Source organism: Haliotis asinina, chromosome 10 (genome assembly GCF_037392515.1).
Source record: "Haliotis asinina isolate JCU_RB_2024 chromosome 10, JCU_Hal_asi_v2, whole genome shotgun sequence".
Lineage (NCBI taxonomy): Eukaryota > Metazoa > Mollusca > Gastropoda > Lepetellida > Haliotidae > Haliotis > Haliotis asinina.
This window is the reverse complement of record NC_090289.1, coordinates 51,078,879-51,092,889: the sequence shown is the minus strand read 5'-3', so window position 1 is coordinate 51,092,889 and position 14,011 is coordinate 51,078,879. Positions and strand designations below refer to the sequence as shown.

The 14,011-nt window shown below is 41.3% G+C and overlaps 1 protein-coding gene across 1 annotated transcript; it reads right to left on the bottom strand.

Annotated features, from left to right (window-relative positions):
* Positions 1-2,729: 2,729 nt before the first annotated feature.
* LOC137298427 (carbohydrate sulfotransferase 15-like) lies at positions 2,730-13,597 on the bottom strand. Its single transcript, XM_067830692.1, has 9 exons — positions 13,545-13,597; positions 9,729-9,977; positions 8,806-9,010; positions 7,101-7,187; positions 5,602-5,758; positions 4,958-5,102; positions 4,607-4,630; positions 4,246-4,393; positions 2,730-3,830 (listed from the first exon to the last, which is right to left on the bottom strand). The coding sequence occupies exons 1-9, from the start codon at positions 13,557-13,559 to the stop codon at positions 3,658-3,660; spliced, it is 1,203 nt and encodes a 400-aa protein (XP_067686793.1). The 5' UTR covers positions 13,560-13,597; the 3' UTR covers positions 2,730-3,657.
* Positions 13,598-14,011: the final 414 nt, after the last annotated feature.

The window sequence follows — 14,011 nt, the reverse complement described above, 5'->3', positions numbered from 1 at the left end:
TTTGTAGATTCCCGAAACGAACGTCCTGGTGTCCCCAGTCGTGATATTGCTGGAATATTGCTACAAGCGCCGTAAAATCAAAACGACCCACTTGCTCATCAGCACCAGAACAGGGGTCGTCGACAAGGCTTTCCTGTCATGAATATGAGTTGCTTAACATGAGAAGAGTCCTCATTCCTCAGTGTTTCTTCGTGGATGGCTTTCAGTGTTAAGGCCCCTTTTTCTGAAAGTTCTTGCAATCGGCACGTTACTAAGATTGTCAGTTATCCGAGGGTCACGGTTCACTGTGATATCAAAACACCACATTTATACTAGTGATACAATGGAGAAGAATATGCTGAACATATGGACTGAAATGAGGTGTTTTCGTTGTTGCATTTCATGGACACAGAACGTTCTGTAATGATTCTAAGTTTGTACTCATATATATGGAGACCCGTCAAGGTCCGGGGTAGAATAGTCCTTCAGCAACCCATGTTTGCCATAAAATGTGGCTCTGCTTGTCGTAAGAGGCAACAAATGGGATCGGGTGATCAGGCTCACCACAGACTTGGCACCTCATCGCTTCCCAAATGCGCAGATCGATGTTCATGCTGTTGATCACAGGAGTGTCTGGTCCAGACTCGATTACTTACAGGCCGCCGCCATATAGCTGGAATATTGCTTAGTGCGGCGTAAAACTAAACTCTCTCATGGTAAAATAACAATTAACATATAACAAGTTGGCCAGTAGTCAACTTAACCTTCATGTCGAGCAATGCGCTCCAGTCTATCATGTCTACATTTTACAATTTTTCAAGTACAACCAAGCAAGCTGTTGCTTCGAAGACGTCAAGAAGCTTCACACAACTCTCTCTTAAAAACATTGTAATTAGGATCACAGCTTCAACGACCCAGTCAAGCTCCAAGCAGTCTTACAGCAGAGAGGACGCGACTGTTTCTACGGTTCAGTGGGAGGAATAATGTCTTGTGTCACTGTTTTATTTTATTTGTCCCTTGTTTCGCCTGGTATTGGGCGACTAATTGACCTGGTTTTGCGTGTGTTTAACTTTGTATGTAAGTACGTTCTTGGCTTTACCGCTAATAACACTGATACGAATATACTGAACTATCCAGAACATATTGGATTTCGGTAAATGGGTGCTTTTCACATAGTCGAGATACTAACGCTCTATATCGCTTTACTGAGGAATGAAGTTCTATCTCGTTATACCAAGGTCCCCTGACCTCTTTTGCATAACATGACATCTTCACCACGAACTTATGACCAGATGGTCGTTCTTCGAATCGTATACAATAATGCTTATATCTCTAATAAATTCTACGAGTGGATTCTCTCGTTAATGGCTAACAATAACAACAATGATAGCTTTATACCCATAGAAAGGGGTGGGAGTCTTGGTTATAATCCAAATTTCCAGCATCAGCAGATTATCACAGGCCTACAGAACAAATTTACAATTAATTCTAGTTTACAGCTCTCTGGAGTGCCCAAGCTCTTCTGAAATAAGTATTTTGTATATACACATTTCTAAGTGAAATCGCCGTAATTCTGACTCAGTGTTAGCCCAGTAACCTTGCAAGTAGCCTTGCTGGAAAGCCGAAACCTTGACCAACGGGGTGGCTGATCGTTTGCACTGATTCCAGAACGTTCTGAACCGATATTTCAGGTTTCTTCCCTGTAATACAATCGTTACTAAAATACAGTGAGAAAGTAGGACAAACTATTTTACTGCCGATAGTATCACCGTGTCACACAAACTGGTGAAGATGCGGTGTAGAATATGGCTTTCAGCAAACCATGCTTTCCATAACGGGCGACGATGCTTGTCGTAAGCGGCCCGGGGGTAGAATAGGCCTTCAGCAACCATTGCTTGCCATGAAAGGCAGCTCTGCTTGTCGCAGGAGGCGACTAATGGGATCAGGTGGTCAGGCTCGCTGACTTGGTGGACACTTGTCATCGGTTCCCATTTGCACGGATCGATGCCCATGCTGTTGATCACTGGATTGCCTGGTCCGGGCTCGATTATTTACAGCCCGCCGTCATATAACTGGAACTGACTGCTGAATGAGGTGTAAAACTCACTCACTCACCTTGTCACACAAGAGCACACGCAACTATACCGCCTGTATGATAGTGAGATAATTGGGTGATAATGCTTAACATTATTTGGGCTGAAATTAGGAGTTTTCGTTGTTGCATTGTATGTACTCTGAACATTTTGTAATGTTTATATATATGTATTCATATATAGCGAGTCAATGTCCTTGGTGATGGTGATTGTTAACATGTTTTTGTACGCACAGGTGCATTTGTCCTGTCAAGTTATATAAAATGTTATAAGTACAATTTTAAATACTTAAAGAAATTCCATAAAATGATAAAAAAAATTATATATTTGAAAAGATATTGTTGTATTACATAAGACAAAATGTTTTCTTGCAGAAAGTGATCATAGGAACTTGAATGTAGAAGAACAACTTTTACGTGACTTCCAGTGAATTTTGTCATTGCTGAACTGGGGAAAACACGTATTGTATTATAGAAAAGGGCCTGACAATTCAATGGCGACTATCCCGTAAATATTTCCCATTTCAAATGGAGTACGTGGACATATCCTAACACATCCATTGCGGAGATCGACTTGTGCTTCTCCAGGAATATCTGTTCGAATCACTATCCCACCAATGGAAATTTTGCAATGACAAGGAGAAGCAAGTCAAAACCAGTTGGTCATCAGACATTTATTAAGAAACAAGACAAAATGTCTTTGTCTTTCACACGTGTTCTCTTTTCGTACCTCTCAGTAATTTACAAAATATAAGCGTATTCAAACAAACTATATCTGTGATAAGGACTCTGATCCAGACCATATACTTACTGTATTTGAATCAAGAGTATTGATGCCTTCAGCTACTGATCTGCTGACCTGTTACAAAGCATACACACTCACACACGCACGCACACACACACACACACACACACACACACACAGAGAGAGAGATCACACAGTTTTCCTTTCCTGCAGACGATGATACTTCATCCTTATTTCATTTGACTAGCTTAACAATCTAACAAATCCCCAGTTTCACAGATTCATATCAACATGAACACCATTCCCTATCCCACCGGAGTTCCCACTGAAAAAACGTTTGTATAGCTAGTGCCCGTGTCGATGAAGAACACATGTACGTGTATGTGGTTTCCACAGCAATTGTCAGTGTCTGTAAAGATCACACACAAGTGGTTTCCACAGTTATTAAGAGAGTCCATGAAGAAAACATTATAATGTTTGAGTAGCTAATGCCCGTGTCTATGAATAACACATGTACAGCTAATGCCAGAATTCACGAAGAACACATCCAAGTGGTTCCCCAGCTAGTGTCAGAATTCATGAAGAACACATCCAAGTGGTTCCAACAGCTAATGCCCGTTCCATGAAGAACACATGCATGTGGAGTCCACGATGATCACACATTAGTGATATGAACAGTTAATGCCATACCGAGACTGTTCACTTCAAAGAATGTTCCTATTGCATTTACTTTAATTTATTCAAGTCAACTCATCACCGGAACGTCTACCGCTAGTTGACCGGAAGATGTGTACACGACCCGTCTGTTGGGTGTAGATGTTGACATATGTTCCCATCCTCATCATATACCCATGTGTTTGCTTTCATTGATGAGTTTGGTAAGCTGAATGTTGTGGGCTCTGTAGAAGTCGTCCAACAGTTGGCGCGTCTTGTCCAGCATGTGTACCCGTTTTGATCTTTTCTTTGACTTCGCCGCCCTCTCCCGTTGCTCCATCACTGATCTCGGTAAAGGACCTATAATTTCAGGGAAAGAAGCCTTTCAAAATTTTCCACAAGACCACAGGACTAATCATGTCTGTACTTCACTGGTTCAAAATAACACGTATAGATTTACTTCACTATGATAGAAAAAATTCACTGGCCACCAGAACCACTGCAAAGGCAGAGCGACGTAAATCGCTGTGAAATGTTGCGTTCCTTTGGCGGACCAGAAACCTGGGATCGATTCCCGGTCTGCTCCTATTGCGTCTCTTGGTTTGTCCTCAGCATACCTGTGGACGTGGAATACTGTTCAAGGTGGCATTAAACCTAGCTAATTCACTTACTATAAATAAGAACCATTGGGTTCCATAATTGCACTGTCTAATCAATAAACGAGAATGTGTATCATTTTAAATTTGGGACTTATCGACAAATTGCAAAATCTTACTTAGACCAAGAAATTTGAATATCTTTGCGAAAACGTTGTAAAAATCATCACGCATGTCCTCCATTTTGATGATAAGGATTTGATCACGTGGGAACACAGTTAGCCAATCCCTGATGAACACGTGGTAGATGCCGGTCACCAACTGACACTGAAAAAAGACACCATCCAAATTGGAACTTTTCATTCTAATCGGTAACTTGGAGACAACTCTACATTTAACGCTGTCAGTATTAGTTATCTTTTACTGGATATATCTAGAATAAATATCCGACTACAAAGCACTGTGTTGTACAAACACTAGAGAACCTACTCCTCAAGAATCTAATATATGTGTCACTGTAAACTTCATACTCATACTCACGTGATGCCCTCGAGACGCGCTCTTCTGAAAACAAGGATAATAAATCAGCACAAGTGATTGTATACGACAATCATACGATGGAAACAGGGAAAGTTTTCTGAACTAGATTTGCGCTGTTTCTTTGTGTGAACACTATTTCTCACATGATATATGAATGTTCCTGAGATCTAGTTAAGATCGAGGTCAACTTGTTGTAATGACTACATACCGTGGAATCAGTCTCAAGAGGACTTCAGCTAATCCAAAATACTAGGGTGGTTGGCTTAATAGGCCGACATGAAGTTTTGTTTCAAAGGAAAGTCGATTTAAATCAAGTAATTATAAGTAAGCTACTGTTGAGAAATACATTACCCTCAGAGTTTCATTATATGCGCATGCTCTGTATGAGAACCTGGAAAAACAGTCAGTGTACATCCGGGTCTGCTTCTCCATACACTCGTGGAAGTGTTCTGCCGTCCCTGTACCCGGGTCAAAGTGGTTGTAAGCAGATATCATTCTGGTCAAAACATGCAAAATAAGTGAGTGGATATTGAGTCTTACGTATTCCAACTGTAACAAGTATTGGTCGGACAGTAATGAGTATTCGTATCATTGTACGCCATTAGCTACCTAGACAGTCATACCACAAGACTGAAAACCCACTCCATTTTGTTCGATTTGTATGAAAGAATATCAAAAGTAACTCTTTTACTAAAAAGGTAAAACTGGTTTACTACTAAAACTGTTTTGTGACATGTTTGTTTTTGAAACCGTACTCCGAGACGTACTGTTACAACTGTATGGCTGCAGCCTATAAATATTGAACTGACTATTCAGTCCAACTACTATAATGTCACATACGAGGAAAGAGAAATGACCTACAAGTTGTAAGTTAGAGATCAGTAGACTAGCACCCATGTCTTGGTTGTGCTGCGCCAGCTAAGATACACATCAGTGGACATAGTAGGACACGGTACTAGTCACCGAGTCCAGGGGAGGTGTGCTGTCTATCTCACCTCTCTGTTGGGTCCCTGAACATGATGATGACTCTGGCCGAGGGGTTGAGGTGTTGAACATAATGAGGAATGAGGATACGTGGTTCGGTGCAGTAATAGTTCCCTGGCAGGTTGGTCCAGAAGTGATTCCGCCACACTGTTGAGGCCGACCCGTCACCTTGACACAAGATCACGGAGCATAGAACAACACGTGGAACAACATGTTGTTTTGTTGAGAAACGGTAGAGTAGACTAATGGTTAATTCTCTTCGAAGACCTAGGTTCAATTCCACCATGAGTACAATGTGTGAAGCCTATTTCAGGTTACCTGGTAACATAACTACTTAATGATTTCATGGTAAATGATCCAGGTTTACGGTATATGTACCTCGTGAAAGTCGCTATACGTTTATGGGTGTAGCTACTATTATAAGCCCGGGCTTACACAGACCTGTATGGCTTACACGAAGAAAATGGCTTGCTACATGCTTGGCGATCTCTACCCAAAGACTTGGGCCGTAAATGTTATGAAGGTAATGGCGTTGTTAAATCGTAAAGACAAAATCAGTAAGTGCGGATGGCACGGGATGGACTGGTCCAACACTTAACTGTCACGACTCTTCTGTTCACAGACCGCCGTCCTGTGGCAGAGTTACTGCTATACTGAGTGCTGGACAACCAGCATGTATTCTCAAAACGAATTGTCTCAGACATGGGCACAACCGGAAGAGCAGGACAGGTGCGCTTCTAGCTTCATAACGTATTTTCATGGATCAGTTCATGTACTGGACAGCTAAACGTTTACGACCAGTGGTATGTGTACAGACAGATAATCGTCTGACATGGTCTTGTGTTTAGAGTCTTCGGCATCCACGATAATGAACATGGTATGCAAGCTGTAAGGGACAGCGCGGTTTAAACCACAACGTTTGGGCACATAGACGTGTGAACCATGAGGGTGAAAACAATGGTTCTCCTCAACGTACAAATAATTACACACTACATAGACTCCCTGCAATATATCGGAGCTCATACTGGGAATGTTTATTCGCCTTAAATAATCGAACCTGTTCCAGACAAACCAGTGGATGATAGTGTCAACAAGATTCTTTCATGGAACATTTTACCAACATTCATTTCTTTTAAATCAGTTTAAATTATTTCTATCTTTTAAATTATTTTTCAACTGGAATTTCCCTCTATTTCTCCTGTTTTAACGTTCGGGAATCATCCATGATCTATCATGTTACGATACCTTACAGTTTCATTTCCTGGTATTTCAGCGCTTTGGGGTTAGAATGTCAACACCAGTCTAAGAAACATTATCTCCTCTGTGTGCCACAGACTTTGCTTGACTTTGTAGAAACTGTGACCAGTGTAGCCTATATTGTTTTCAACAGTTTGACTTTAACCAAATGGGCCTGCAGATTTCATTCAGAGCCTGTAGATTTCAAAGTCTGCAGGTAGCAGCAGACCCTGATGGCCAGCTAGTAGATTAAACTAGTGCAAACACTGTGTACCTGTGATCTGGTGGTGGAACTGTTTCGCGTCTATCTCTCGGGCAGCAGGGGCGAACACATCCAGGTAGGCTAGAAGGTTGGACTGGTCTGGAAGGCAGACGTTATGTACACCATGAAGCATTCTATTATGTTGATTACACTTCTGTATCAGCAAAACACTATCGAAGGATGAAGTCGTGTAGACCAGTAAACACTGAATGCATCCTATGTATTCACAGTAAGGCACCACCCGGTTCCTATTTTATCAGTTCCGTAATTATCATGTTCATTTTGCAAAATGCTACTAATGTCTGACACGCATGTTATGTTTGTAATTACGCTTTCTCTGTAAAGTACATATCCTAGTACCTGTGTTGGTTTGAGTCCAAATCCACATTATAAAGTCAAACGTAGCGATGTTATTCACTCAACGACCGTGGAACAGTCTTGAGAAAGGGGAGTTTCAATGGTCATTTGATAACTTTCGGGACCTTAGAGGGTGTGTGCCCTGAATCCGCGTATGTGGCTTCTACAATATGACAACAGACCACGTACCTTGGTACGGCTCTCACTGTCAAAGGCTATAAATACATTTCTAAATGGCACGGTGTTTTCTGACATGTTGGTGCAAGACACGGTATGTTTCGCCAAATGGGCAGAACTCCATTTCACAATCTGTCCGGACATATGTCAAGCAAAGGGACAGCTGATGTTGTGAAATACAGATAAAGCATGCCATGGAATGACTGATATTGATGTCCCACAGAAGCAGAATATGTACCAATGTCTAAGAGAAGCTGGATCTGCACTGGTATCCTAGTGGTAAACACATATAAGATGATCCACGACCTGACAAATGACGACAATTTGCAAACTTGGGAACGCCCCACAGAACGATCCACTTGAAACAAGAGGGAGACAGGTTGTCAGATAAATATCGAGAAGTTCATTTTCCCCGTGCGTTTCACGCATGAATTGTTATGGCACACTCGATTTGGGAACAAGTACAATCCCAACGAATTGAATCAACACAATATACTGAGCAAATATGTTTAGGACCACCGAACCATTTCACGAAGCAAATGACATGTTTTTTATTAAAACAAAATTGTTGAATATCTAAAATGCTTGTCAATGCCCCAATCATCTATTTGTCTTCGTCTTAACTAAAGGTTAGCGCGGAATATCAGTATCTTATACCTGAAATTGCAGTCTTATCATTCGAAGGAATATGTGGTGTTGATTTCATGTCACGGTTAGCATGTATTGCACGTGCATAATCGTCAAGCTACCTGTAGCAGCCAAGTGTACTCGCCCAATTCGTTGTACCGCCTCTCTTGTCACAAATGCGTTTAGTGCGCAGGATCATCTAATATGTGTCTAGCAGTAGAGAAATTGGATCTGTAGTAATGTCCTAGAGAAACTGGATATATAGCAACGTCCCAGGAAAACTGGACCTGTGGCAATGTCTTGGAGAGGTCGGATCTGTACCTACACCCTCGAGAAACTGCAACTGCACTGATGAAATGAAAACACCGGATCTGCACCAAGGTCCTAGAGAAGCTGAATGTGCACTGATATCCTATAGACACTGGACCTGTTACAATGTCCTCGAGAAGCTGGATCTGCACTGATGTTCTGGAAACGATGGGTTTGCTCAGATGTCCTAGGGAAACTGGATCTTACATAATTACACTATGCTCAGATAAAGTGAGGTAGGACTTACGTCGAAACCTTGTCTTTGATAACCAGTGAGATTCCTTGACTGCCGGCGCCGCTGTATCAGGATGACTGAAGATGGTTTGAAAGGCAAAGGTCGTGCCACATTTCGCAAAGCCCGCTATATAGAAATATGGCAGGCAGTTCAACTCGCCAGTACTTTTAAGCCGCCAACATGGGTTCTTATAATCCGGCAGGAAGTCATGCTTTTTCTGAAAAAAAGGACAGAGGCTGTTTGTCGTTTATACATATACTGGGATATGTCTAATAAAACAAATCCAAAAAAGCGCTATAAGTGTGCACTCGATGTTGTTCTCAGCTCCCTGGGAAACAGACAACCTGTATACAGTTAAACAGGTAAGCAGTTCCACTACTATGTCCTATACGTCATATTGTCTATTAGATACAGATTGCATACGTGATTTATTTGTTGTTACAAACCAGAGTAGTTGTTGATGTAATGGTGAAAAGTATTCCGGCTTCATTACTTAAAGTCATGTCTGTGGCAGGTTTATCAACTTTCCACGCGTGTCGTAACCTAGCGAGTAAATGGCGGAAGTAGCAATGACTCTCTTAAGGTCGCGAATGCCTCTAAAGTGACGCGTATGAATGGACTAACGAGATTCCCACTCTCCCTATCTGCTAAAATAACTAGAACACTGCCTTTTAGCCGTATGAACCTACTATCTCTAGAAATAACGAAACAAAGAAACTAAATAACTACAGGAATAACTAATATATGACTGACGTACTAAATATAACTTGCTAAACGTACTCCTCTTCGGGGTGTGTTGGGCAGCTAAAGGAAAGCAGACAAAGACAGACTTACTCATTCAATCATGCCTCCCTCACTCGCTCCCTCTCTTTTCTATCACTCATTCTATAGTCCCTGTAATACTAACGTGAACTTGACGAGAAAGTAGCTAATACTTTTCTGAGCAAGTCGTGAATCTTGAATTTCTCCACTGCTTCTTTGTCCAGGTCTGGTGTCAGACTGTCCCGAGAGCATGAATCACGGGAGTCAGTGTCGGAATGATTCAGGACCAGGACTGTTTCATCCATCGCGCCATTGAAACCATCCGGCAGGATCACTCGTATCATCATCAGATGCCGACAGGTATAGACCACCACAGCAACTGCGAGACAGGTCAGTATGCATCTTCGGCGTGTTCTCCCATTCTGGAAAAGGGGAAATATCAATTTACAATATTGCCTCTACGTTACCGTTTCCGGTCTGTGTCTCTACGTTAACGTTTCCGGTCCATGATTCCACGTTACCATTTCCGGTCTATGTCTCTACGTTACCGTTTCCGGTCCATGATTCTACGTTACCATTTCCGGTCTATGTCTCTACGTTACCGTTTCCGCTCTCTGTCCCTACTTTAGAGTCTCCGGTCATTGTCTCTATGTTACTGTGTCCGATCCATGTCTCTACATTACCGTTTCAGTGTTATGTCTATTTTACTGTTTCAAGTCAACGTCTCTAAGGTTTGCGACCTATATTTCTTCACTGACATTAGGCGTGTGTTAAACTGAGGCATTTGCTGATATAGCACTGTTTGACACATATGCATCAAAACCATGTCGTCAAACAATGGTTGACCCGAATCATTCTTTTAAAGTGTCTTGTTGGGACCGGGCAGCCCCTCTTCAGTTTCACGTTCATCGCATGGTATCGATCTCAGATTCTAGAATTTATCATATAGGTAGGTCATAGCATCACGAGCCGTATCAAGTATATGCACCTATATCAAATGCCTTTAATCGAGTCACCTGATGAAAACTGGAATTGAAAAGGGCAGTTAGCTCTATGGTGCGACCACCACGTCGCATTTTGAAAGGAAAACCCGTAGTTGGCTTGATTAGCAAAGAAATATCATCCTGGTATTATGTAGATGAGTTTGGATAATGAAAGGGGATCTCATTTTAAACCGGTCTTAGAAACTACAACGCATAATCAAACCCATTTAAACTAAATCAAATAGTTTAGAAGGACGAAATCAAATCGAGATGTGTTCAATGTTTGTTTTTTATCACCTTATTTCTTTTTTGAGGGTATCATACATATTTTATCATATACTGGGAAAACGCTATGGCATGAGGGCCAGAATGGGGGGAATTTATCACATCTGCATTGTGTGTAGAGCAACAGTTTACTAACATGGCATGTATCTGTCAAGTCTGATATTAGGCCAGTGGCGTGTATATGCTGATATCGTTTTAGGCATATGCAGATATATATGAATTTGTTCTTTGTAACAATTATAATTGAATTTAGCACATCATTTCCGTAAGCAAGAGTAAAGATATTTTCTTACAGGACACACAGGTGTGTGCTTCAGAATAGGCGGGAAATGTAACCACAAAAGAGGACCGCTATACTTAATGGGTGACGAATGTGTGGAGTGTGTGGGGTGTGAGAGTGTGTGCGTGCGTGTGTGCGTGCGTGCGTGCGTGCGTGCGTGCGTTAAACCTTAGTGGTTAAAGCCTTCACTCAACCCGCCGAAGACCCCGGTTCGATTCCCTCATGTATACAATGTGTGAAGCTCATTTCTGCCCCCGGCATGAAGTATTGCTGGAATATTGCTAAAAGCGGCGTAAAAACATATCCACCCACTCACTTAAAAACAGTACCTTGGTGCTTGTGTATAGCTGATTTGAAGTATAGTAAACTGACCTCTCCGTCCTGCCTACAAGGAGTAACATTTCGTCCGCTTACATGCCCTTATCGAATTATCCAGTCATACGCAGCATATTAATATCAATCAATGAGTTGATATGCCACAGATGCCACATACATTGTGGATAATGTTGTGTCTGATGATGATGTAGCTTATCATATATAGTCACTGGTGTGCAACCTGTGACACCTGGTGGTCACTGGCAGCTATTATCAAATCCGTTCAAGACATATATTATCAAAACATAAAACTTCACTGATATAAATACTTATATGACGTATAACACCACTGATATCAATACGTGTATGACATAACACCACTGATATCAATGCGTGTATGACATAACATCGCTGATATCAATACGTGTATGGCGTATAACACCACTGATATCAATACGTGTATGGCATAACAATACGTGTATGACATATAACATCACTGATATGAACACATGTATGACATACCATCACTGATATGAATACGCGTATGACATACAAAATCACTGGTATGAATACGTGTATGACATATAACATCACTGGTATCAATACTCGCAGGGGCGTAGCTACCATCATGGAACGGAAGTTAAATTCCTTTTAACACAACTCAAAAGTAGTTAATGGATGCCATATTCCTAGCATGACAGATCAACTATAGTACTGTGAATGAATTTTTATGTTCGTTTGAGTAGCATGTGATAAACATTTGCTGTGAATAACACGTTAACATGGCAGACAGAAAATGCCTTAGTTATGCTAAACTGGGTTTGTCGTAACATTCCGCTGGATTGGTGAATGAGTTGATCGTGTCATTGTCCTACCGTATGATCCTACAGCATGAAATGATGCTCACGATATCATTCGCTGGTTGATACTGATAATACTGATAATAAAATAATAATATTCAGTTAGATAGAGAATATTCAGTTAGATAGCGCCTAGTATCCATCTAACTAGTTGCTCTGACGCTGTAATCAGAATCTGATTATCATTACCCCGGATAACCCAAGCTGCTAGAATGTTTATCTTACCGGGTGCTCATTTTCTGCTGGGTGAACAGAGGTAGATTTGGACCTAACTCACTGGCCTAAAGTGAGACCACGTGATTCTCTCGTGTGCTTCGTTGTGGGGCAGGACCGAAGTCCTAGAAGTCAGGAGTCAAACGCCACCACGATCTGATACAGATGGGATTATCTCCTGATCTCAGAATAGGGTTTGAGTAACAAAGAAACACAATTGTCTTGTCCATGTATTATTTGATAAAACATGTCGCGTTGTCAACTTTAAGCAGACATTTACTTGTACCAATTATTGATATAAATTGCTCATAATGGTGCATTTCGGACAGCATATTCTATATATTACTGTGTAATGTTACTGAGGCTTATGGAGTACCATCTGTTATGTATAACAATGGCCAGCAGTCGATATATGGAGAATACATGTGTCAGACATGCGAAATTCAGTGAATGAACACTTTGTGTAAGTCTACATGAACAATCAGATCAGCACTGCATGAACTATATAATGCTTCAAAGAAAATCGCATTTTGATTCTACTTGCGCTAACACATGTGACTGGTTATTAATGACGATGACGCTACCAATGTCTTTGTACATTTTTTCATGACCCTCCCAATAGAAGCATGTGCAAAAGCACTTCATATTTTAGATATGAAATGTCCGCGTTACCGACCCTATCCTAATTATGTATACATGTTATGTTTTCAGGATCCTCCAACTAGAGTGTCACACATTTGGGTGGCTCTCCCCCTATGCGCTCTTAGCTCTTATATGATCAGTTCCCAATATGGCGCCGATCTGAATATAATGCAGGCTGGTCAAACCGAACTATTGATTGATCTCATGAGCATCGATCTACGTTACTTGGGTACAATGATAGACATCAACCGAGTTTGACCATCCAGTGCTTGCTGAAGACCAATTCCATCCGGGTCATCAAGGGTACACAGCCATCACATGATTATACCACGTGACTTAACTGCTTCAGATATGTTATTGAGATTCTTCTCAATGCCTTTCTTATAATAAGAATGAGTTAGTAAAACATACCTTACAGCACGCCATGCCTCCCGTCAATGCACTGGGCAGACAAACATGTCGGTCTGCACAGCTTGTGTTGTGTTGGCTCGTCGATATGCGTTCACATTCAGGTAGGCCTGATCAATGCCTGACTCTGCACGAGGAAACACATGTTCCTATAGTCATGACTGTTCAGTCAAAATGTATTGTTTGATTCTTGGCTTCCACACCTGCTCGCGTTCCCGTTACCTTTATGATCGAACAAAATGTTATTAACAGTAAATAACGGTGCAATCAGATTTCCATTTGGGGAATATACACTAGGTACAGGGATAACATGAAACCACAGGTAAATGAGTGAATGTAACGTTATGTACTGGCTTCCGAATAGTTATGACATGTTTTATCAGTTCCCAAATTAATCCGCCGTTCGTTAAATTAATGAAACAGAATTTTTATAGGTCTTCAGCTATGTGTCCAGACTGTTCACCGCCACC